At 55.6% G+C, this 24666-nt stretch overlaps 2 protein-coding genes across 10 annotated transcripts in view; both read right to left on the reverse strand.

Annotated features, from left to right (window-relative positions):
• NLGN3 (neuroligin 3) overlaps nt 1-454 on the reverse strand; it is a 23488-nt gene extending 23034 nt beyond the window's left edge. For all 3 annotated transcript variants that reach the window (XM_019648042.1, XM_019648041.1, XM_019648039.1), the window contains exon 1: nt 336-454. The gene's annotated coding sequence lies outside the window, so the exon portion shown is untranslated. The remainder of the gene's footprint in view (nt 1-335) is intronic.
• A 1738-nt stretch (nt 455-2192) lies between these two features.
• Nucleotides 2193-23447, reverse strand: MED12 (mediator complex subunit 12). Of its 7 annotated transcripts, XM_019648059.1 has the most exons (46): nt 22930-23446; nt 22326-22430; nt 21944-22135; nt 21615-21774; nt 20380-20561; nt 20080-20190; nt 19712-19966; nt 19200-19346; nt 18933-19032; nt 18671-18807; nt 18331-18462; nt 17854-17980; nt 17078-17307; nt 16637-16717; nt 16347-16517; nt 15991-16135; nt 15774-15824; nt 15336-15454; nt 15016-15159; nt 14456-14619; nt 14080-14211; nt 13514-13741; nt 13219-13363; nt 12965-13085; nt 12514-12615; nt 12298-12411; nt 11872-12047; nt 11513-11692; nt 10475-10546; nt 9930-10063; nt 9592-9753; nt 9233-9344; nt 8981-9070; nt 8482-8591; nt 8154-8289; nt 7755-7916; nt 6256-6630; nt 5900-6050; nt 5616-5821; nt 5390-5464; nt 5244-5298; nt 5081-5168; nt 3428-3614; nt 2907-3056; nt 2625-2706; nt 2193-2468 (listed from the first exon to the last, which is right to left on the reverse strand). In XM_019648059.1, the coding sequence occupies exons 1-46, from the start codon at nt 23026-23028 to the stop codon at nt 2425-2427; spliced, it is 6441 nt and encodes a 2146-aa protein (XP_019503604.1). In that variant the 5' UTR covers nt 23029-23446; the 3' UTR covers nt 2193-2424. The 7 variants fall into 7 exon arrangements, with proteins under 7 accessions (XP_019503604.1, XP_019503603.1, XP_019503600.1 ...); XM_019648058.1 differs by having other exon boundaries at nt 2907-3077; nt 5081-5298; XM_019648055.1 differs by lacking the exons at nt 2193-2468; nt 2625-2706; nt 2907-3056 and having other exon boundaries at nt 3075-3614; nt 9897-10063; nt 22930-23447.
• Between the last annotated feature and the right edge of the window lie 1219 nt (nt 23448-24666).

Here is a 24666-nt window from a genome sequence, read left to right on the forward strand (position 1 = left end):
CCTGGCTGTGATGGAAGAGGGATGGGGCTGCACTGCGGGGGAGGGGGGCCTGGCAATGTGCAATACAGGGATGGGGCTGGGGGCCCTCATTAGGGGTATTTTGATGAGCATACCGGCCGGGCTGTGGATGATAAGGATGCGGGTTTCAGCGAGGATGTGGAGTGGGGAAGGGGAGCGGGTGAGGACCGTGGGTCAGGGGTGCCGATGGAGAACATGGGGTTGAGAAGGATGGCAAGCGCTGGCTGGAGAGTGGAGGAGCCCAGGATTGGGAGGGGATCGGTTCAGGGCAAGGTACGGGCAGCTAAAGGATGAGAGACCGGGGCAGGCGGCCTCACCTGTTCCCCGGGCTGTTGCGAGCGACTGAACCGGGCAGCGGACCACCCATATCGCCTCCAGGCCAAGGGCTCCGCACCCGAATTCCCGAGATCTGCTCTCCGGCAGCCTGGCTGCTGTGCCCGCGCACCGAGGGGGCGCGCTGCGCGTGCCCGGACACGGGGGGGCGCGGTCCCTGCCATTAACTCCTTTTGTGCCAGAGATGGCTCAAGTCCTGGGGCATGGCCCAATTCCTTCCATGCTGTCACACACACACACACACACACACACACACACACACACACACACACACCCTCAAATCACAAACAGGTGACCTTCCAGGGCAGCTAGTCCAAACTTTACCTGCAAAGCTCGAGACCTTGAGACAAAGGGAGAAACTGAGGCACTGCCTGCAGGAGCCCCATCATACTCCACAAAGACCTGCCTCCACCTCATTCAGCACCCCTCACCTGTCCTCAGCACGTGTACCAGTGGGGGGCACTTTGCCTTCATCCTGACACTATCCCAAAGGTCAATGCTGTTCCTTTCACCGGGAGCATGGGAGCATCCGACTGCCAGCATGCCAGTCGTCCCACTTGTCTCTCCCTCCCTCCAGATCTGGCTGTCTCTGCCGTGTTCTCTATGTGGTGCACCTGTCCAGTTTGTGTAGCCCCACCCCCGACCCCAAGCCCCTCTGAGTGTCCGTTATGCAGCCAAGCCTCTCCCCCTTTTTTTGTCCTCCTCGTTTGATCATCAGGATAGAGCACGGCAGGAGAAAGCTGCAGTTATGTTTGCCTTTGCCCTGTCGGGGAGCTCTATTCCTTGAGCACACAACTCTTAAACTTGCTAAGTCCCACACTTTGTGGACCACAAAGAGGGCGTTTATTGTACTTTTAAAATTTTTGATAACCTGGGTACGGATTGCCACTCCTGGTTTACCCGGCACGCTTGACCCTTCCCAGAGATACAGTGTGATTATGGCTTGGATGTTATCCTGAAGTTGTCAAGTCAACCTGTGCCACCTGCCCATGAACAGGATCAGGCTGAGGCTGATGCTCTTCCAGCCTCAGCTGGCACACCGGAAGAAGACTCCACTGCAGTGAAGCAGCTGGCTCTCCGGGAGCCTCAGATCTAGGGCCCCCAACCTGAAGGCAAGGTGGCTCAGAATGGCCCTGCACAGTTCCAACTGTGACTCTGGAGCAACAGTTTTGAGTTCTCTCTACTGTAAAGTAGGAGTGAGCAAGTTACCCTGGGTAACTGCTAAGGTGGGTCGTGTGAAAACAAGGAGTCCCAGCAGCAGAGCACAGAGAAAAGGATGCTTCCTTTTACTGGTCTCTCTTCCTCCTGGAACCCCACCAGCCTCTCACCACCTGCTTGATGGTGACATTTCTGAGTGGAGGGCAGTTTTCACCCCAGAAACGTAACCCTCAGGGAAGGTCTCAGCCTAGGATATGGCTCTGTGCATGATGAGGACCACACAAGGTGGCGAAAAGGGTAGGCAGTGTCTGACACCCCATCCACCCTGAAGCCAGTTCCAAACCCCGCATACGTGAGGGATGGGTGGGAGGACGCGAATCAGGTTCCATGGATTCTTCCTCTGGCGTGGCGGCCCCGCCCCCATCCCAGTGGTCTATTTGCCGTGGAGAAAAGCTGCCCAGAAGCTGTGTGATCTAGCTCAGGTCAGCTGCCCTTGTGAAGAGACGAAGGGCCCAAACTGTAATATGGTGCCCGTTTGGTGAAGGGAAGAGAGTGTAGAAATCCAAATTGAACTGAGACATTTAGGGGGGTAAAAGGGAAGTAGGGAGACAAAGTGATCAGAACGAAGGCTCTCAGCTCCCGCAGGCCCACCCTTCCCAGACATGCAGAAGTCACAGGCGCCCTTTGCAAAGAAGCTCTGTGTATTGGGTGCAACAGCTCCGGGGTCTCTATATAAATAATATACAAAACCCAACAGCTCCATGTCTGACATTAACAAAAATACGAAAAATTCATTCAAAATGGAGCCTGAGGGAAGAGCCCCAACCAGTCCTGATGCTACCCCGGTAAGGGAAGTGGGGGTTCAGAGGAAAGGGTGGGGCCACATCCAGTGCACAAGCTGCTTCTCCAGGTGGCTCAGTAGCGTCCAAATATGTTGGTGCTGGGCTGTGGCTGGGTATCTGTGAAAAACCAGAGGATCAGGGAGGCCAAGCATGTGGAGAGCCATTCCGGTGCCAGGGGAAGGGATGGAGTGCAAGGCTGCCCCCCACAACCTCGGCTACTTGCCCCCCCCCATTCATTCCATGGGGCTTTCCTGGGCAGGGAGGCAGGCTTACTGGAGAGCTGTTGTTGCAGCTGCCGGACCAAAGCTGCTGTCTGTTGCTGTTGCTGCGTCTGCTGAAGCCCCTGGCGCTGGAACTGAGGTGGAGATGGCCAGTGGGACACTGAACTCGAACTTTCTACTTAGAACCTTCCTCTTCCTGGTCCATCCTTATGTCCTGACCCCTTTTTAGAGTGCCGTGCTCTGCCGCCCCCCTCCGCCCCATGGCACGCTGTCCCCAACCCAGTTCACTCTCTGTGTGCCCAAGCTGGGCAACTGTCCCTGAGCCTGCAGGTACCTGGGGCTGGGACTGGGGCTGGGGCTGCGGCTGGGGTGGAGCCGCCTGCTGCTGTTGCTGTTGCTGCTGTTGCTGCTGCTGCTGCTGGTGTGCTTGTTGTTGTTGTTGCTGCTGCTGCTGCTGTTGTTGTTGTTGTTGCTGCTGCTGCTGCTGCTGTTGCTGCTGCTGCTGCTACGAGAACACACAAGATACTTGAAGGAGAGCAAAGTAGCTGAGCACTGGGGTGGCCAGGTGGAGGCATGGCAGTGGGGAAGCAGCAGCAGGAAGAAAAGTCTGGGTGCACCACCCTCCCTCCTCAGAAACTACAGACACAGAAACCCAATCTAGAGGATCCCAGACAAGCCCCAACTCTGTCCCAGCAGGACCCCCAGAAACCAGGGGGAGTGACTTCCTAGCCCCAGCGCGTGCCAGCCAGTGTGCTAGGTGCTTTTCGGGCAGTGCCACAGTCAGTCCGGATGACAGCTTGGAGGAGCCGGGGTGGCTGCCGGGCTCCCGGGTTCGATGAAGTCCCCGGGCCTTACCCGCAGGAGCTGCTGCTGCTGCTGCTGCCGGATGTGGTACTGTTGTTGCGGCTGCGGCTGCGGCTGCGGCTGTGGCTGCTGCTCAGGCACGATGGAGGCCGAGCGCACGGCAGCCTGCACGCCCTGGGTGCCCAGCGGGGTCAGGGCGCCCATCATGGGTGTTTGCTGCAGGCTCTGTTGCGAAAACCTGCAAAGACACAGGGCCCGGGGAGAGGCAGGCATGTCCAGGGTCCTACCCTGAGAGATACTTTGGCACTTCATTTCACTCATTCCCTGTCACCAACCGGAAGAGCCCTTTCGGGTTCTGACAGCTTTCTAGCGGGGCAGATGAGGAGACTGAACACACCACCCCATCTTGGCATCTTATAACCTTCATGGTTAGGAATTATTCAATCTGGTATAGCTAGTTTTCTCTTATGAAAATGAAAAACAGTCTCAGTACAGGACAGGCATTTTAGAAACACTCACTAAGGTTTCCATTAGCAGTGGTGACCCCACTAACATTTCAGGGGCTTAAAGACAATTGACTTCTACGGTTCCTTCCACCCTCCTTACCCCGGGCTGCACATCGCCGCACCACGCTGCCGACCGGCCCCGGCTCACATCCTCTTGCACCTTCCCTATGCGTCCTCTCCACGCATTCCATACCAATCTCTCCACACACCCAACTCATCATGTCACTTTCCGGATCACAAGAGCCCTTCCTGGGACTCAGTTGTGAACTGAGCATCCACAGCCCTCTCAAGCCTGCCCACTGCTGGCCTACCTCCACGACCTCCCTCACACAGGTCTTAGCTCCATCCAAGCTCTTCTCCTACCCGTCCTCCCAGCCACCCTGCTCATTTGGGTCCCCATGTGTCTGTTCATGCTATGTCCTCTACCTGGAGCCCCCTTCCTTCTCCTCCCACAAACCCAAACCAGAGCAATTCCTCCAAGACCAACGCCAGCCTGACATCCTTCATGACACTCTCTGCTGAGTAGACCCACCATGATAGCAGCCACCTTTTCTGGACCCTCATTTGACTTCACAGCACACAACTGCACACCTGATTACTCCATCCTCAGAGCATTGTCTAAGTGCTCTTTTGCGTATGTCTCATCTCCCCCACTAACCATTCTTTGTGGTGAGGGACTTGGTCATTTTTCTAGTATCTTTCCTCACACCCCCCCAGTCCTAGCATCGCACTGGCCGCACACTTCTAAGGAAAGGCCTTTGCCTAAAAAAAAGGTCCACCCCCAGTGTCCTACACCCTAAGCCGCGGAGCCTCGAACCATGATCACAAGGCCTCAGCTAAGGTTTGACTGCCGCTCAGCACAGCAGGACGGTGTGTTCGTGAGTGCAGTCCGCTGGCGGGTTGCTCTAATGCTGGCTTGATGACTCCTGATCGTGCAGTACATCCAGGCACCCCAGATTTCCCCTTATCATGGTCCTATGAATGACTGTCCCTCTCTGGGCCTCAAAGAAATGCTGGGGAAGTAGGTGTGAGACTACTGGTCACCAGGGTCCCTTCTGGCTCTGGCATTTTGTGACAATAGGTGACCCGGCCAGCTAAGTGTTCTGGGCGTCTGCAGGTCTGACTCGTCCCATCCCCGCCAGACACAAGCTTTCCCCGGTCACACGCTGTGTTCACGACCCCCCACTCCCTTGGGTACCTTTGAGTGGAGCTCAGCCCATGTCCGTAGCTTGGGGCCTGCTGGTGCACATAGCCACTGGGCCGCTGTTGCAGGTGGCGAGTGGGATCTACAAGAGTAGGATTGGTAGAAGGGTGGGTGCTCTGATAAGGCTGGCTGGAGTAGCTGGGGGGCACCATGGTACCTGCAGGGCCTGTGTGTTGCTGCAATCCCACATGAGAAACATAAGGAGTATAGCCCTGGAGGGAAGGCAGAGAGAGGCTGTCAGGGCCAAGGCTGTGCATGGCAACTTGCGTCACGCTCCCCAGTCCTCACCGTCTTGGCCCTTACCTGGGAGGTCTGCAAACCGTAGGAAGAGGTGGGAGTCATCTGGTGGACAGATGGCTGGCCCAATATCCCCTGATTCTGGTAAAGGGGAAAAGGAGACCCACTCAGACGGAGGCAACACTTTCCACCATCTCGTCCCCTGTGTCCCCCACTCTGCACGTCTTGTGAAGATTCCGAGTGTCCCACAAATGCCCCTCTCCCTGAGGGCCCGCCCTACAGCCCCTCTCACTATCTTTGCCTGAAGCTGCTGGCGAAGGCGCTGTCCTTGGGGCACCGCAGGCTGCTGCTGTCGGTACACAGAGGCCTTGTAAGACGACGGTTCTAGTCCCATGACGCCTGTCACAGTTGTGGGCAGCACCCCAGGGTAAGGTGGCCGGGCCGGCAGTTTCTGCATTGGTAAGCGCACAGGGCGGTACGGGTCCACGCGAGGGCCACCTGGAAACGGGAGCAGGCTGAGCTCTCCAGGTGGCAGGGGTGGGCAGGTAAGCCCCTCCTCCCCGGGCGGGGGCTCACCTGCAGGTAGTGGCTGGTTCTGGGTGTACAGGCCTATGGAGCCCGGCCTGTAGCTAATGTGTGGGATGGAGCCAGGGTTCGCGTGGTGCAAGAGGTCCGGAGGCACCGTCACACCATAGGGGCCACTCCGTCCCGGGCCCATTCCATAGTCCTGTGTGAACGGCAGAGGGGGAACGGGAGGAGGCTGGGCTGAGATGGGCTGGGAGGCCTGACAGGTGCTGGATGGTTAATGTGTTAATTCCAAAGGCAGTCTGCCCCACACGCCACCCTCCCCCTGCCCCGCCCACAAGCCAGAACCTGGGCAGAATCATCGAGAGACAGAGGCTGTGGAAGCAGTGGCTCGGGGCGGCACGAACCTCCGTCTTGGCAGCGGGCTGGCTGCGTTTCTTGCCCTTGGTGGACTTTTTCTTGCGCTCCTCAGTGCTGGCTGGGGTAGCTCCAGCTTTGTCAGTTTTCGGGGGCTCTGGAGCCTTTTTCTCAGGTTCCAGCAGGGTGGGAGCAGGGGGCTCCTCATCTTCGGGTGGCAGCGGAAGTGGCTCCAGGAAATAGGCCCGCGGCCGGGGCCTCAGGTGCGTGTGGTAAAGCAACAGGCGCTGCTGCTCCTCTCCCCGGGCCACTCGCCGGTCCACCCGGACTGTTCCAAACCAGCCCCAGGACAGTGGCGCTGATGGCTTCAAGCCCTCAAAAAGATCCCAGGGAGAGATCTTCTGTTTGGTGGAAACCTGCAGACCCTGCTCCGGGAGAAGAAGCCAGACCTTGAGGACGTGGAGGAAGGGGAACTGCCCACTGACAACCAAGGAAAGTCATGGGCAGATTCAGGGGAGAGGGCGAGAGGAAGACAGGTGGACACGGACACACATATATGCACACAGAAGAGACAGGGTGATGGGTGGGGGAGCAGACAGACAGACATTCAGGGGAAGACACAAATGGAGACTAAAGACAGGCAGAGAGAGAGGCAAAGGGACGGGTGGGGAGAGAGAGAGAGAGGCAGAAAGGCAGGCAGGCAGAGACACAGACAGGGGCACAGACAGACACAGGAGGGCCACGAAAATGAAGACAGTGTGCCCGTCCATGGGTTGACTCTGGATTTTAGTTCCTGCACCCTCTTTTTCTCTCCCTCTCTACTATACATAACGACATGGTTCCTGAACAAATAGCGCCACTGACAGACAGGGGAAAGAGACAATTGTGAAAAGGTGGGGGCTGGGGGAGAGAAATGCAGGGGCGGAGATAGGGGCGGTCAGTCAAGCAGAGGGGTGCAGAAGGGCAGGAGGCAGGTGGGGCAGAGGAAAGAGGAGAGTGGGGTGCTGAGAAATGGGCGACATGTTAAAAGGTGGGTAGGATTGCAAAGTGGCGGGTAGGGGTAAAGGGACGAACCAAGGAAACAGGGTGAGACTCCCAAGATGGAGGGGGGAGAATGTAAGGAAAGTCAAGTGATGAGCTCAGCATCTCACAGGTGGCTCTCACTGCACAGCCCAATGGACGCCCTAGCCCAGGGGTCGGCAAACTGTGGCTCGCGAGCCACATGCAGCTCTTTGGGTACATACATGTGGCTCTAAAGTAAAATTGAAAATGAAAGTAAAACTATCGTAGTTTCATTTATAAAATTTTTAAAGGATATTATTCACATAATGGTGATGTCATTTGTTTTATGGCTCTTGAATAATTTTTAAATTGTGAGGGACAGGATTGGCTCTTCCATCTCAAAAGTTTGCCGACCCCTGCCCTAGCCTGACAACCCTTTGTAGCTACAAGGCAGATGCAGGAAAGGCTCTTGTCCAAAGGGGGGCACAGCTATGGGTGGGGGTTGGGGTGGGAGGCAGGGGTGGGGCGGAAAGACAATGGAACGTGCCTCCTTCTTGAAGATGGAATCAAAGCCAGCAATCTTGTTGCCCTTGGTGTCAATAAGGGAGCCCTGTGGCTCACAGGTGATGACATCTCGGGTCTGCTTGGGCAGCGGCAGCAGCTGGCGAACCTTTTCCAGACTGTCTGACTGGCGCTCCCCCAACTCTTTCTGTAGGTACAAGAAGATGGGACACGAGTTCAAGGGTACAGAAACAGAGGGACGGGAAGTCTGGGGACAGCACGGAACCTGGCTGTGCAAATATCAAAGGGAAACAAATGCAAAAGGGAAGGCTGGGGGCTCTGGCCAGAGCAAAGGCCCTGAGGCTGGCCAGTCACTGGAAGGTCCGGGAACAGGGGACGAAGGAGGGTCCATCTCCCCAGCGTCACCCTTGCCTCCTCCACTCACCTGTAGCTTCTTCACCAGGTTCATGTAGGCACGTTTGTTTTCCTCCATGCTGCCTTGAGAGATGCTGGACATGTCGGCAGCCAGGGTCCCATTGATGAGCACACTCAGCATGTCCAGTACCGTAGTGAAGAGCTCGCTATGGCAGGAAGCCAGGGATAAAACCAGGGAAGGACTAGGTGAGGGCGAAGGGCGAAGGCCTCAGGCCGGACAAAGCAGAGAGCGCTGCTGAGGGCATCAGGACTGGGAGGGAAAGCCAGGGCCTCTGTGGGCATCTGCTGGGGGCAGAGGGTTGGCATGGGCACTGAGGCGGAGGGAGGGCATGCTTTACTTGTTGGACTGCATGTCCACAGTGCCGCTGATGATAATCTCCAGGAGAAGCACCGCCCACTCTGTGGTCTGCTGTGTGCTGCGCTGCACCGTGTCAAACATGCCCCCCACCTGCCGGGCCAGCACAGCTCCGTCAGATGGGCTTTGCCCAGCGCTGAAGGGCGTGGCTGGGGTGCACTTGGGACACCTGAGGTCAATGCACCAGGTGTGTCTGGGATTCACTATATGGTCTCGGGCCAGTGAGTGAACAACTGACATCTCTGGGCCTTGGGCCCTCACTTATAAAATCATGGGAGTTGGATTCCATTCAACATTGCAAAATGGGGTTCTGAGTCTTCTCGAGCCCGGCCAGAATGTGGGAGGATGGCGGCAGAGCCCCTGCTGGGGTCCAGTCTCCTCAACCACTTTCGGGCCCCATGTCCTCTCTGAGAGCTGCTGAGTGCTGGAAGCCTATGAGGGCCTGGCCCTCCATCCTCACCGCACCCCTTCCTCCTTCTCACCAGGTTGAGCCGCAGTTTGAGGGCCTCATGCATGAGCTGCTTAGGTTTGCAGTCATCCAAGTACTGGTCATCTCGCCAATTATTCACAATCTAAGACAGAAACAAATATCACGCAGCTCGGGGACAGCCTCGTTTCCATTCCGAGGTGCCCACGTGTTCACCGGAGAGCCCTGGAGGCTCTGGGGACACAGTGGCCACCTGGCTGCATCCTGTCTGCCCTCCTGCCCAGCTCCGTGGGCCAGAGGCCTGTACCTGGTGCACCTGGCTGTAGAGGGACGTAAGGAGTCCCTCACGCTGCTCATCTTGCCCTTTCAGACACGTCAGCACCAGGGACAAGAAAGGCTGCTGGCTCAACAGGGACATGCTGGACACGGGAGGGACAGAAAAACACAACAACGGGACCATGGAGACCAGGCAACTTCCAACTCACTGCCCAGGCCCCAGGTTCTATTCTCATAAGGTCCAGCCTCTTGCTCAACCGTGCTCACGCTTGCCCTCCGCCTTTCCACTTTTCCATGGATTTTATCTTCCGCCTGTGCCTCCAGTGTTCCTTTGTGGACCCGCTTCCTCTCCTTTCCCCCCCTCGATCCCACCCCCGCCAGCGGCTCTACCTCTTCTGCTTCTGTCGATCACGTTCTTTGCGGGAAGAGGAGCCCAGGTGCTGGCCCTTCTCCAATTCTTCCCCAGCAGCCTTCAGCACATGCCCCTGGACTGAGGTGGGCAGTTTAGCAATGAGAGGGGCCACCAGCCAGACACCAGAGCGCTCCAGAGAGCTGGAGGACAGATGGAGTCCACCGGGTTACAGAGCAGCCAGGCTCGGTTAGGGCAATCCGTCCTCCCCAATCCTCCCCAATCCTCCCCAATCCTCACGGCCACGCCCGGCACCCATCTCCAGGTGGCCAGCAGAGAAACTCACAAGGGCCTGGGTCCTAACACGTGTCTACCCAACCTGAGCACGGGCTTGGTCTTGCTGCTGCTGGCCATGTTGCTTGCAGTGTTTCCAGAAGAGGACCCTGTCTCTGCTGACTGTTGAAAAACCTCAATTGTGGCTTTGGCGATGTTCTCTAAGAGGGAGTTCATCTCCTGGGGAGGAGGAAAGGCACAGGGGTGCTAAATGGGTAGCGGGGGGGGGAACAGATGGTAGGGGAGACGGGAGATGAGGGCACAGGAAGGCACCCATGGGGGCTGATGGGTGGGTCGGACACCACTGTGCTGGGGGCCGTGCCCTCCAGCACCTGCGTATTTCTCCAATTCCCCACTGTCTTCTCCTTGACAAACCTCCTTGCGGTTGTGGCCATAGAAACAGCCTCCACCAGCACCATCGCTGCCAGCCTTCCTCACAGCTGAGAGCCCCGACACTCCCAACCCAGTTCCCTTATCATCGGCTCCACACATCTGCCCTCTTCCCATCCTCTCTTATCTCAAGAGCCCCAGGTAGGACCAAGGCTCTTCCATGGCGGCCCACCTCCGCCACATGGAGTGGGCACCACTCACATTGTTCGGGGTCTGCTTGATCATGAGCTGCAGCTCCAAGGAAGACTGGCGCATGGTCCACTGGTCCAAGTTCTGTGCGAGAGACCCCCAGCCCCAAGCTAGTCATCATCATGTCACCCCGAGGCCACTTCCTGATCTCTCACAGCCTCGAATCACATACTGAAAGGGACTCCTCTGGCCGCAGCTTTAGGAAACACTACACCTAAATAACCCAAAATGGTTGACCAACCTATCCTATTTTAAAAGCGGTTCAGGAAAGACTTCACATGTCCTCAGCCTGCTGTCCCAGGGCCTCACGTTCCTCAGCACAAGGAAGTTTTGCTTAACACTTTAGCTAAATCCTTGATGTTAAAGTTGAAGCCCGCATCTCCGATTTCAAACCAGCTGCTGAAAGTCCTTTGCAGACCCCAAGGCTACTGTTAGCTAATCTCTCTTCCGCATTATCTCTTCTGGGCTGAAGAGGCCTCATTCCTTTAGCTTCTCCTTCAATGGCTTTATTTTTCCAGCCTTTACCCAACTGTCTGAAGCAGCGAGGTGGAGCAGAAAGGACATGGGTACACCTGGGTTCACATACTAGCAGTGTGACCTGGCAAGTTATTGAATGTCATAACCTCTGTTTCCTCACTGGTCAAACAGGAATCCTCATAGCTACTTCACAGGGTCAGAAAGATTAAATGAGAATGTGTACAGAGTGCTGAGCACAGTACCCAGCACGAAGCAGACACTCCATATGCAGTAGATGCTCAGTACCCATTACTGAGCCATGTCCAAAACGCCAGAAACGAGGCCTCCCACTGATAAGCAACAGTCCTACCCCACCCAGACGGCTGTGCCATCAGCCGGCAGGTTATCCCAGAGTCCAGACCGCTTGGCCTTGACCTCCAAACCCATGCTGGAGCCGTTTCTCTCACCACCTCTCGCCCACATTCTTGTTCATCTTCCTACTAACTCCCGTTCTGTTTCCCTCAAGGTTGCATGGTTCCCCCCCCAGGCTCAGGCCCCATGGCCCCCTTCAAGGCCCATGCGACCTTGGCCTACCTGGAGAATCCGCTTAATGCGCTGCCGCTGGGGGTTGTCGCCATCCTCACTGTCCAGCAGTCGATGTGGGTAGCAGATGAGCTGCATGAGGCGCTGGGCCTGGGCACTACTCAGCACGGGGTCTTGGAGGTCATTGCTGTCCTCACACAACGACTTAAGGCAACGTTCTCCTACCCATTCCTGAGGGAGCTAGCTGTCAGGGCACTGGGGCAGCCAGCGAGGGGGGCCAGGAGCGAAGGCGACGGGCTGGGGCTTGCTGAGGGATGTGATGTATGGTAGGGAGGTGTCGTGCTCATGGCTGGAAACAGGACTATATTATAGAGAGGCATTCAGGAGGGGTGGGGGAAGGTGACACTGACCTGTTGGCAGATGCTGCGCAGCACGTACTTGGCATACACATCCAGACTGGCTGTCTCCACAGAGATGCTGCGGCCACCCTGCCTCCGACCGCCACTGCCACCTCCTCCCTCCTCCTCTGGAAGTTCTTCTGTCCCTCCTGTCACAGTGAAGCCTGAACCCTTGAGCTCTGCATCCCCTGTGGCCCACAGGCGGGAGATAGGGAGGGCAGAGTGAGATCCGAACACTGTGGGGAGACCCAGCCCAGACCCACAGGGCAGCAGTTCCCCAAGTCATGCCCTATGGGACAGAAATATACTTCCCTCCCTGCTCTCCTCCCCAAAGGTCAGGGAGACCACCTTCAGGAGAGAGAAAGACTGTCCTTTGTAGTTTTGCTGGCGCTCCACCCTAGACACACTTCTGGCCCCACTCCCTTCCTACCCCCATACCAAGTACAAACACAGCCTTGAGAACAGCAAACACGGCTCCATCCACGATGCGGTTCTGGGACGCAGCCAGCAGGTGGCGGTCACAGGAGGAGCGGATTCCTACTGTAGGCTTGTCTGGGGAGGGAGCTGAAGTCAGGGGAAGCAGCAGGGAACTGTTGTGTGGGGGGCGGGTAGCCACTCTTTCTACTGCTGGCTGGCTCCAGACAGGTCACTTACTTCCATCCGACTGGCAAGGATTGAGTTGAGGTGTCTTGAAAAGGTGGAGGAGGATGCGGCAGGTAAGCCGGGCCCCTGGCTCGGAGTCCTGCTCACTGCAAGCTGAAAAAAGGAAGACAGAGCAGATAGGGCAGGATGGAGGATGAAGGATGAAAGATGAAGGCGGGCTGCATGTGGGTTTGGGGGGTGGGCGCTAACAGGGGAGCTGAACTCAGGCAAAAGGAGCAAAAGCAAGATAATGCCAGAGGAGGTTGGAACTGCCACCTGTTTGGCTGTATAAAGGCAGTTCCTTGAAGGGTCACAAGATGGGAAGACCAGGGCTCCCCCCTGCCCCGCCCGAGGCCTCTGCTGATGCCAGGGAGCCCCACACTGAACACTAAGAGTGTGGCCATCGAATGTGCAGTGAAATTTGGGGTGCAGGAATTGTAGGGCTTCGGGGTTGCCAGTTCACCAGCATTAAGGAGTGAAGGGATGGCAGCACAGCGAATCAGATCCTCCAGGAGCAAACACTGCCGAGCGATAAGGATGGCAACAAAAGTAGCCAGCGAGTCATGAAAAGACAAGTCACTGACCTGGAGGAAAAGCAGACAGACGTGACGACTGAGTGTGGAGAGAGGGCGCCTGCTCCAGTCCCCAGAAATCTGCCCTGGCCCAGCCTGCCCTGGGAACTGGCCCGCGCCCTAGCAGGAGCCCGCCCTGTCTCACATCCACATTGCACAGGAGGTCGTTGAAGCCACAGGTGCCGTTGTTAGACGAGCAGCACAAGGCCTTAAGGACACCCAGCCATTCTGCGCTCAGGGACTTGCAGTAGCCAGTCAGCTCCGCACACAGGATTGCGATGTCATTCACCCTGGGGAAAAGTACAAGCGCCCTCAGGAAAACTCTTGTTCTGCGAAAGCAGACTCATCAATGACCAAGGCTGCAGTACCTCCCGGGCATCTCATCCCTCCCAATATGGGCCGGAGCACGGTGCCCACTCCTCACTCAGTACGCCCCATACCTATCGGGATCATGGTGCCCCACACAGACGTGCATAAGGGCATTGCAGACAAAGCTGTAGCGGTTAGCAGGGTTCTCACTAAGACTCTTGCCTAGCCCTGTGTACGTGAACGTGTGAGCGGCAGGGTTTTCCAGAGTGTCAATCATGAACTCGGGTGCCCAACGCATATTGGATTCTGATGGCTCCACATTGCAGTAGATGGTATTCTTCACCTTGGAGCAGAAGTCACTGCAGGGCGGGGAAAGGTAATAGTAGTGTTGACGGGCTGGTGACGTAGAGGGATGCTCAGGAAGGGGGAGCAACAAGGGACCCTGGGACAAGGGAAAGGGAGAAGGGACAAAGCAGACTGGGCAAGAAAGGAAGCCAGTGAGAAGAAGGTGCAGGGGCCTCTGGAGGCAGGGAGTGTAGGCCCCACAGGATGGGCTGGAGACAAGGCCGAGGAAGAAGGCCCGTTCTCAGGAACCAAGGCCACAGCCCCAGAGAAGGCAGGCTGCCGAGTTGGGCGGCAATGGAAAGGAGACAGGACAAGGTCCCACTCTCTACCCCTGACCTCCCACCTCTCTTACCTGAACAGCTCCCCAAATTTGCTCTTTAAATGGCTACAGGAGGTGTACAGATCATAGAGGTAAGCAAGGATACAGCGTTCCGCAGAGGACCCATCCGGCCGGTTCATGCCATGCTTCACCACGCCAAACAGCCTGTCAAGGAGGCACGGTCAGGAGGGTCCGAAGACAGAGTGCAGGAGCCAGGGCACAAAGGTCCCTGGACCCAGATCCAAGTCCCTCGGACAGATCCTCCCCTCCCCTCCCCTCCCCTCCCCTCCAGAATGGCACAAATGGCACACACTTCCCCACGCTGAGAATCCCTGTGCTCTTCGCAGGCCACTTCCTCCCCACGTTCACCAGAGCCCTGTGTGTTTGCTGACTTCGAAGCCCTGCTTACCCCTCAAAGACCTGTGCCATCTGGTCCTGGTTGAGGATGAGGCAGGCATGATAGTGTCGCAGGACAGCCACAATGCACAGGCACAGGCTGGTAGTGTAGCTGCCCACCAGGTCCGAGGATTTGAGAAGCAACTCGGCCTCGACAACACTCAGTTCATTCAGGAGCTAGCAGAGTTGGGGTGAGAAATAAGAGGCCTGGCATGTGATGTACAAGCCCCTTCCTTCAAAGAAACCACCACGGCCAGGCCCAGCCCCAGCCTGCTGCCACTGCCTCGGTTTGGAAGGGCCCTATTGCCATAGGCCACTGTCCTTTATTCTATCAAGGACAGCAGTTGCATCAGTGATGCACACAGTCAGTCTCCAGGATACGACTCTAGGACCTCCACAGTGGAAAGACAATCTGTGCCCCTGCTCTGATGTCTTGAGCCTCCCCAGGGGACACTTGAGCCTCTATTCTTGCCATCTTAGCTGATGCTCCCTCACCCCACCCCCTAGGTAATGCCCTTCTGACGCTATGCAGCACCAACTCCTCCCCCACTCTGGGCAGCCCAAGTTCTCCACCTGAATGGCAAAGTCGATGAGGCCACTAATGCTGAGCGAATATTCCATGAGGTCGAAGATGAACTGCACGTGCTGCACCAGAGGCAAGTGGTATGACATGCCAAGGGCAAAGCTCGTGATCTGCTCCAGAACATTCCGGGAGACCTGATAAGGGCAGTGGGAGTGAGATGGGAGTGCAGACAGGCGGGCAAAGCAGGAAAGGGTGGTAGTGGAAGGGGATGAGACCAGGACGCTTAACCTGCCTAGGGCAGGGAAAAGATGAGGAAAGGATAGCAGGACAGGAGGCCCGAGGGCGGGAAGGGGCTGGACTTAGGCCACACCTGAGCCGTGACCTGGTGTTGGTCATAGTGGGAAAGGTGCTGGAACTTAGCAAAGATATCTTCAGCAGTGGGGAAGGCTTCAGGCCGGTTGCGCCGCCGCTTCTGCCCATCCTCCCCACCTGAGGGGACAGTTGAAAGGGGCCAGTCAGGGCAGGGAAGAGAACGAGTTTACTGGGGGAGGGAGGGGGTGTATGGAGAGAAGGCTATGGGTGGGTGGGGAAGGAAGGGGGATGGGAGGCAGGGAGTGAAGGAAGAGGGAAGATGGGAAGGGAGGGCTGAGGAAGGGGTGGGCGAGGGATGAAGGGAAGGGGGCAGTGAAGTGACGGTTTTGAGGACCACAGGCTATGTGGACCTTGGAGGAGTACGTATGGGGAGGTGCTAGGGTGAGGGAGGGAAGGGCGAGGGAGGGCGGGCAGCACGGGGCTTACTGTGAGGTACCTAAGAATGTCAGGTCTCCAGGATTCAGAGGCACAATAGGAGCAAGCTGGTCTGCAGAGGGGGGGAACGAGGGGGGAAGTTTCAAAAGGACTAGAGCTCTCAGGAGACCCCAAGAGACAGGCTATCGGGACATGACTGGGAGTGCCCTATGCTGGTGAAGGGAAGACTGACTAGGGCACTCTTTGGGGGAGATCTGCTTAAGGAGCCTCACACCCACCAGTTTCCGCTGTGCCCTTGCGGTTGAGAACCTTCAGGATATCCTTGGTGATTTTCTTGATGGCATGACGGGCATCATCTCGCTGCTTTCCCACCCCAAACAGTACGACCAAGCGCTGGTTGCACTCATGGCTGCACGACTCCTCCTGCACCCCAGCGGCACCGTCAGACTGGGCAGGACCTCTTTCCTCCTCTTAAAAGCATGCGCCATGCCCCTCGGCAGCCCAGTGCTCCGGCCCTGCCCCGCACACCGAACCCTCTAGAACAGCTCCGACCCTCCGCATGGTCCTTGACCAGAAACCTGGCCTCAAAACACAGGGTCACCGGGTGTGGGGTGTGGCGGGGGTGGGGGAGTACCTGGGGAATGGGAAAGTGCGTGGCATATTGCACATGGCGCGGCTGGTCATAAAGGACCCCGAGAGTCCCTTCCAGCTTCTCTTTGGGCGGTGGCTTCATCTCCTTGTCGACGTCTGCTTTCTCCGGGGACGGACTGCCCTTCCCCTCACAGGGCATCGTCGGGGAGAAGAGCTAAGGAAGGCAAGAGGGCAGAACGTTCAGAGGAAGCAGACAGGATCCGGGTGCACAGAGAATCTTCAGGGCGGGGAGGGCCCCGGAGCTGGCTTCTTCCACACCAGGCTCCAACTTACTGAGAAGTCAGGCTTCTCCATGTCCTCAAAAAGTACACTGGAACTTGGGTCGATGTCCATAGACTCCGAGAGCCCTGGATCCTGGGGCAGAGAACACAAGCGGACTTGCTTTAGCCAGGGAGCTGCTCCCCACCCACCATCTAGAAACGCTGACGGGGAGATGGAGAGAGGACAGCATGCTGGGGAAGCACGGGATCTGGATTCAAGCCTTGACCAGTCATTTTACCACCACGGGCCTCAGTTTCCTTCAGCTTTAAAGTGAGGACAACAGTACATCACAGGGCGGTTGTGAGGGATCAAATAAACGGAAAGGAATGCCGTGACAGTGCCTGGTAGATGCAAAGTGCTGACTAGACACCACCCTCATTAGGAGGGGACTGCAGCAGCAGGAGGATGGCAGCATGGTGGGAAACTATCGAGGGCCAGGAAAAGCTCGCTCACCTCCAGCTTGCTACTGCTGCTGCCCTCGGCCTCCTTGCGCTCCGGGTCATCGGCAGGGTCGTCAAAGGGAGAGGGAGGCCGGGGACCGGGGGCTCCAAAGGCAAGGTCCCCTCGGGAGATGAGGGTGCAAGTGTACATGTTGTGGGAGAAAACATCATGTCGGATGAGCTCACAGAACAGCAGTACCAAGTTAAAGAACTCCACCCGCTCACTCTCACTCCGGGGATCCGCTGGAGGGAGAAGGAACGAGAAAAGCTGAGTTAGGAAAGCAGAAAAGACATGGGCAGGAAGAGAGACGGACCCATCTAAGGCATGCTCCTCCTAGAGTGCCTGAGGTGGGCGGGAAGACGAACCAGCAACAACAAAGAAACCAAGTCAAAAACTGCTGGGGAATGAAGTGTGGCTGCTCCCCACCTCCTGCCCCCCACGCCATCTCATAAAGGAGTGCAGCATCCTTGCTCCTGAGTATATGTGACAGTGCTTCGATGGCACACTTTGGTTTTTATTCTTCTCTTTATTTCTCTATTCTGTTAAACTAGAAGATGACCAATGACTAGAATTATTGGGTTGTCGGGAAAGTCATGATGCATTTTTGCAACGAAAAACATAGAAAAATACATCATGACTTTTCTGACACCCCAATATCAACGAAAGTCATTCTGCAGAGAGCCCAAGACAGAAATATATACCAGAAGGCCCTTAATTATGCTCTCTGATGACAATGACGGGTAACTGAGTCTAGGCCGAGGTGAGCAAGGGGTGGCAGGGGTCCATACTCAGCATGGGAGCCTGTGTATCCAGAAACTGCAGGAGGACATCCTGGAAAATGGGAGCACTGGGAGCAGAGAGGGAGCCAGAGGCGATGGAGCCTTTCTCATCGGCGGCTTCTGAGTCTCCACAACGCTGTGAGATGAGAGCACAAACTGCAGGATTGGTTTCTACCTGTTTCTTCACTCCTTCCTCTGTGTGTAACGCAGGAACCACCGCCCCAAGCTTTTCACTTGTATCCCCGCTTTGACCTCCATGCTCTTTACCACCTCCCCACTGAGGCCTTGATTGCGACTCTAGCCTCCGACATCAATCCACTCCTTTCTACTTGTGCCTTTTGTCCTCAACTTCCCCTGTCGGCTCTCTACCACTTCTTGATTCCACAACTTCAACTGTGGTCCCACCACCGGCTCCGTCCGGCTCCAAGCCCAGCTGCCACTGCCCTCCTGGCCAATCACACTCTTAGCTCACTCTCTGCCCCTAACCTCAGCCTCGATCTCTGCCTGTCTCTTCTCCAGCAGCTTGGCTACCACCATAGCACGGTGCCGACCAGAACGCTTGCAGCTGACAGCCCATTCACACAGCAGTGACACCACCGCATCGTCATCTGATGAGATCTAGAGGCCCAAGAAGACAGGGGTGAGTAAAAAAGGGCTGCAGACAAAGAACCGAGTTCCCACTTCTGAAAAACTGGGTCCCATCTTCAAACACCTTAGGCAGTAGTAAGATGGTCTCGAGATAGCCCCTCACTTCCGTGCCTGCCCCCCAACACATACCGTCACTCTCATGATGTTTGCTACTCCTTCGGGTCCCCTCCTTGCTTACCTCATGCCCATCCTTGCTGGGCCCCAATCCAAAGATTCGGTTACAAAGGGAATCCAGGGAGTTGCTGAAGTCAGAGCGCTCAAAACTATGGCTGTCCAGCACTTCCAGAGTGTGGAGCACCCGTCCAATGGTGAAGCCTAAGGAGCGAAAGTGGCAAAGGGGCCTGAAATAGAGGCCCACTGCATCCAACTGAGGCCTGGGTGTCCTCACTATTCATCCTTCCCGCAAACATCCTTCTTATTACCTTTCCCCTGGCACCCACCTGCAGTAGCTTCCTGGCACTTATCAAAAGACCAGCGAACCTCGACTGCCTGTCCTCGGTCCTTGATCTGCTGCTCAATCTCCCGCAACTTTGCACGGACCTGTGAGATGGGAAAGGAAGGTTGTAAGGATGTCCGGGTACCAAGGCAGGCCAAAGGCCAGGGGCCTGGCCTAAAAGAACAGTGCCTGACTCCGACTCGCTATTCCTGAAAACGTAATGGAGCCTCGCCTCCCAGCCTGGGGTTAGCAGGCGATTGGTCCGACCTACCTGCTGAGTGAAGGCACTGTTGCCCTCTGGCATGGGCAGGTTGGAGGGGGCAATAGGCAGGTGGTCAAGTGGTGAGCCAGTCTTAATTCGGCTATCAGTCAGCGAGTAGTGCCAAACCAGGGCACTAGGACAACACAGGAGGATGGTCTTCCAGACAGGAAACACAAGTCAGACCAAGGTGCCAGGGTGATCTCTCTAGAATTCCATCCACTATTACAGCCAACCCTTAGAGTTCCCATCCAAACTTATGCGGAGTCCCTGGGGTGGCATCATGCGATCTCTGAGCCTCCCCCCGGCATCCTAAAAGCCTTTGGGCCTACTATTTAACCCTGGAAGAGAACTGAGGAACCGAAAAGGAACTAACACCCCATGAATGAGAAGCAGTAATTCCCAAGGAAGTACTCAGTGCCGACTGTCCCCTCCAATTCTGAATCACCCCCATTCTCCAGGACAGGCACCCAACTCCCATTGGGACACCTGTCAACTTGCCCTTGGGCAAACCCAGTCCCTACCTGAAGGATACAGCTGAGGCCAAACACCAGGGGCCGGTGCTGAGGGCACATAAGCAGGTCACTAAAGGGTGTCGGAGGTGTGCTGCTAGTTGGGGGCTGAGGAGCAGGCGTAGTGGGCAGTGTGCTTGTCGACTGAGCAGACATAACATGAGACGAGTGACTGCTCATGCCATCCAGTTGCAGGGCCAGTCTCCGGGTACAGAAGTAGGCAAGGCGGCGGGAGAGGTACGCAGACTGAACGAATTCCCCGGAGTACTGCAAAGAAAACGAACAAAGTCCCCAGTTCTACCCTAGGCACCCTGCTCTCAAGTCTTACCCCTCCTCAAACCCTGCCTCAACCCCCCCCCTCCCCCAATCCTAGGCCTTACTCGAAGCAGCAGAGGCAGCAGCAGCTTAAGCAACTCATCCTCTCCAGGTCGAATTTTCTCAAAACACTCAAGCACCCAGGTCAGGAACTCGTGCCTGTGCAGCATCCCATCCTGTGGATACCAGGGGCGGGAAGAGCATTGGTTTGGCCCAGGGATGCTTAGAGATGAGGCAGAGAGAGTCAATGACGCAATGAATTGAAGTACAACAGGGGCAAGGTGGCAGGCTGACCCTGTTCCCTACCAGCAGAGTGCGAGCTCAGGCTCAATCCAATGCCCCCCATTACAGGCCCTACTTCCTACCTGGAACATGAACATGGCCAGCTTCTCGTTGTAGTCCCACTGCCGGATTGCCAGCTCTACATCATGGGGCAAGGGCCCTATAGTGGAACCACAGCCCCCACTGCCCACAGGCCCTGGCCGGTAGTACTCAGCCATCTTTTGCAACTGCTCCCACAAGTACTTGGTGACGATCTGAGTCCATTCTAAGGGAAAGATGGGGAAAGGGCTATTTTATACTGTCCCTCTGCTTAGAGCACCTTCTGTCCCCCATCCCACCTCCAATCACCATACGGTGGTCCCCCATATCCGTGGTTTTGCTTTCTGTGGTTTCGGTTACCCAGGGTCAACTGTGGTCCGAAAGTATTAAATTTCCCCAACCATCGACATTGTGTGTTCCCTGACATCCAATCATCGACACTGTCATAGCGCTATGATCCAGGACCACCCAAAGCAGACAATCCTCCCTCTGATGTATCACCAGAAGGTCAATAGTAGCCTAATGCTACGTCACAATGCCAACGTCATTCAACCTCATTTCATCTCATCACGTAAGCATTGTATCATCTCACATCATTACAAGAAGGGTGAGCACAGGACAATATTTTTAAAGAGCGGTAGCACATTCACAAAACTCTTATTACAGTATATTGTCATAATTGTTCTATTTTATTATTAGTTACTGTTGTTAATCTCTTATTTTGCCTAATTTACAAATTAAACTTTATCATAGGTATGTATGGATAGAAAAAAACATAGTATATATAGGGTTCGGTACTAGCTGCAGTTTTATGCATCCACTGGGGGTCTTGGAACGTGTCCCCCTGGAATAAGGGGGGACTGCTATTATTTCTGAATCCTATCCATCCTCTTAGGATCTAGTCAAATTTCACCTTCCTAAAGCCTCGCCAGGAGTCCCCAAAAGAAAGTCATATTTCCGTCCACTGAAGTTTCAAAGAAGCTTCTGCCTCTTTTTTTGACACTTAACTACTTTCAATATTTCCCGATGTTATTCATGCACATGCCGGGGCATCCCTACTAGACTATAAGCATCCCAAGGGCATGGATTAGGTACCAGCCACCTTCACAGCCCAGTACATGCACACAGTAGATGCTCAAGATACTCGGTGCTTACTAACTTAGAGGATGCAACATACAAGCAGAAGCAAGGAATATAGATGAGAAGGAAAATGATTCCAAGGGTCTATCACTCCTTGAGGTGATCAGTGGAGAGACCCCTGGTATTAGGAGTTACTCACCCATGAAGGGGTCAACGACATGTCTCTTCTTAACCTTGGTCTCACTCATTGCTGCATAGTAGGCACAGGTCATCTTAATGAGCCAGGCGGCACGCATCACAGGTACTGTGTATTTGGCTAAGTACCCAAACACTTCTTCCTTCTTACTGAAAATGGGGACCTGGATGGGCATCGCAAATGGTTGAGATCTCTTTTATCCCCACGAGCTGGCACTCATGCAGCTTAATGTGAGAACAGGAGGGTACTTGGTGCCCATGCTTCCTTCCCCCCCCCCCCCCCGCTCCATGCACGCACATGGTTGGCCCGAAGAACAGGAAACAGTATCTCACCTTCTTGGCTAGTTGTGTGAGTGGCTTGGTGCCAGCCAGGTCAGTGAACCAGGTGTTAATGGTACTCTGGGATCGTGCAGTCACCAGCCAGAAGTTGTCCTTCTGGTTCACTTGGGGCTTCCTGCGACCAGTGTCAGGGAGGGTGTTACAACGTAACTTCTCTGCAATAATGCTGCTGAAGTTGGAACTGATCTGAGGGAAGAAAGGGCACAGAGGTAGCCATGCCTGTGATGGGCCAATGCCAATGTGGCAGCAGTTGGTTATGAAGGAGAAGGAACTCAGCTGCCACTTAGGTCGGCCCTTTAAGTCTTCCCAACCCAGGGCCTTCACTTCTTCTCAGATTCTTCCAGCCTTTTCCTTCAGCCTGGCATGGTTTGCTCACCTTGGCAGGATTGAAGTTGACGTTCTTGGCACTGCCATGTTCATCCCCAGAGACAGCAGGCTGGTTATTGAAACCTTGTTTTACATTCAAGGCTGTCAGTTCATCCTGAGACAGGAAAGCAACATTTTAGCCTTTTTTTTCCCCTTGCGGGTATGGTGGTGGGAGAGGAGGGTAGGAGAGAATCAGGAAGGAGGGTGGAGGTCCCTAAGTAGCACGGGCTGTTATTTAGAGCTAGGCCCCCCCATGTCCATTTGGACCCCACCCTCAGGGCCACAGTCACTCCGATGCCCCATCAGCCAGGGCTCGTGCCTCATCGCTCTTCCCTCGCAGGCTGGCAGCAGCCTCGGCTCAGCGAGCTGCCTCAGACAACTTTCTGAGGGGTATGTGTGTAGGGGGCGCCTCCAGCAGGCCCCTCCATCGTCCTCTATTCACGCCCAGGAACCGCCCCCCAGCCCTCCAGGTCCCACTCTCCCCCACCCACTTTACTCTTCCCCCTTTCGGGACTTTCATTCTCACCAGACCGCCCCGCCCCCCCCCCTCGGCGCTTCCCCTGCTGCTGATCGCTGGCCCCCGGCCCTGTCACAGCCCCGATCTGTGAACGCACCTCCTTCTGTTTGGGATCTTGAGGGTACACATCGGGAGGCCCCAGCCGCGGCCGCTTCAGGGGCCGGTGTTCGTAGCTCAAGATCCCGAAGGCCGCCATCTTGCCCAGCCCGTAGCGCCGGAGGCACCAGCCTGACCGGCTGTGGGGAGGGTGAGAGGGAGCCGCAAGGGGGGCGGCGGTGGCGAGGACGGCGGCCGAGAGACAACAGGGGGCACGTTAGAAAGTCCCGATCACTGCCGGAAACTACCGAGGGGCACCGATGGACGCTGGGAACCGTCAGACTGTACCGACCACGGTGGGGCGGGGCCAGGCCGGTGTGGGGCGGTGCTCCACGCCCGGGAGCGTTTCTCCCCGGCAGCCGGGGATCGGTTTCACACGGCCAGCAGCTCTGCGACGTCGCCCAGCCGCGCGTTGGGCGGGGAAGCGAACCTGCCAGGCGGGAGGCAACCTCACTGCCGTGCGCTGACTGGCGCTGGCTTCCCAGCGCCCGGCTCGGTCCTTGGCCTGGAGTCGGTGCTCGGTAGTATTGTATTGGTTAGGAACTCTGCCTCTTACAGACCACTCTCCGTCTCCTCGTTTCCTCATCTAAAAGTGGGTGTACCGATACCACCTTCAAAGAAGCGTTGTGAAGAGTCGAACCTATTAGGCGTAAGAAAGCACCGTGGAAACCCCCGAATGGCTGGATCTAACCCCTCAATGCCTTTATGGCCTAGCACTGAGATTCTGAACCCTTCTTGATTCATAACCCCTTTGAGATATTTATGGAAGCTGTGGCCCTGTCTCCAGAAAAATGCGCCTTGAGACGTACAAAATGTTAGATACTTTCCAGGGGGATCCTTAGACCCCTGAAGGCTAAGAACCCTTGCTCTAGCGAAAGAGGCACCGGTGCTACTAAGTGTCAGATGCGTTTCCGACATTCTCTCCTTTAATCCGCACACAGCCCCATGAGTTAGGGATTTCTGTCTTCATTTACGGGATGAGTAGGCTGATTTTCAAAGAGTGAAAGTTCACTCACCAATGTTCTACAGCCACTGAGTTACAGACCTGAGATTAGGATTCCTTTCTTCGCTCTTGAGCCAATATTCTTTCCATGATGGTATTTGTTGCATTTTAGAGAAAAGACACAGTGCTATAATAAAAGTAACAAACAACCATAAATAAAAGTAACAAAACTAGCAAATAACGAATAACAATAACAATAACAAAATGCTACTGAATCACAATGGGGAGATGAATTAATTCTGATTTAGAAGAGTAAACATTCCGCTTAAAGGCGTTACCATTTGAGCTAACCCTGAGAAATTTTAAGCCACAGAAAATTAGGGTGCATTACTAATGAACATAAGCACAGTGCCTGGCACATATTAAAGGCTCAATAAATGTTTGCTGAATAAACAACTTTTGTCAATAGTCTCTCCAACCAGCCCTGTGTTTCGGGGAAGATAAATCTGGCAACAGGATGGAGAATGGATGAGAGAGCAGGGAGCCTTTAGAAAGGGAGGCCATGAAATTACCGAAATGCCCATCGGTAGATGACTGGATTAAGAGACTGTGGTACATTTATACAATGGAGTATTACTCTGCTATAAAGAAGAATGAGGGCCGGCCGAGTGGCGCGAAGGTTAAGAACTGGCTTGGGACGCCGGAGGGCCCCGGTTCGGATCCCACATATGAGGGCCAGTGACACTGCCCTCCACAGCTAAGACGCTGAACAACAGCTCAACCTGGAGCTGGACT

Source organism: Hipposideros armiger, unplaced genomic scaffold, assembly GCF_001890085.2.
Source record: "Hipposideros armiger isolate ML-2016 unplaced genomic scaffold, ASM189008v1 scaffold_119, whole genome shotgun sequence".
Lineage (NCBI taxonomy): Eukaryota > Metazoa > Chordata > Mammalia > Chiroptera > Hipposideridae > Hipposideros > Hipposideros armiger.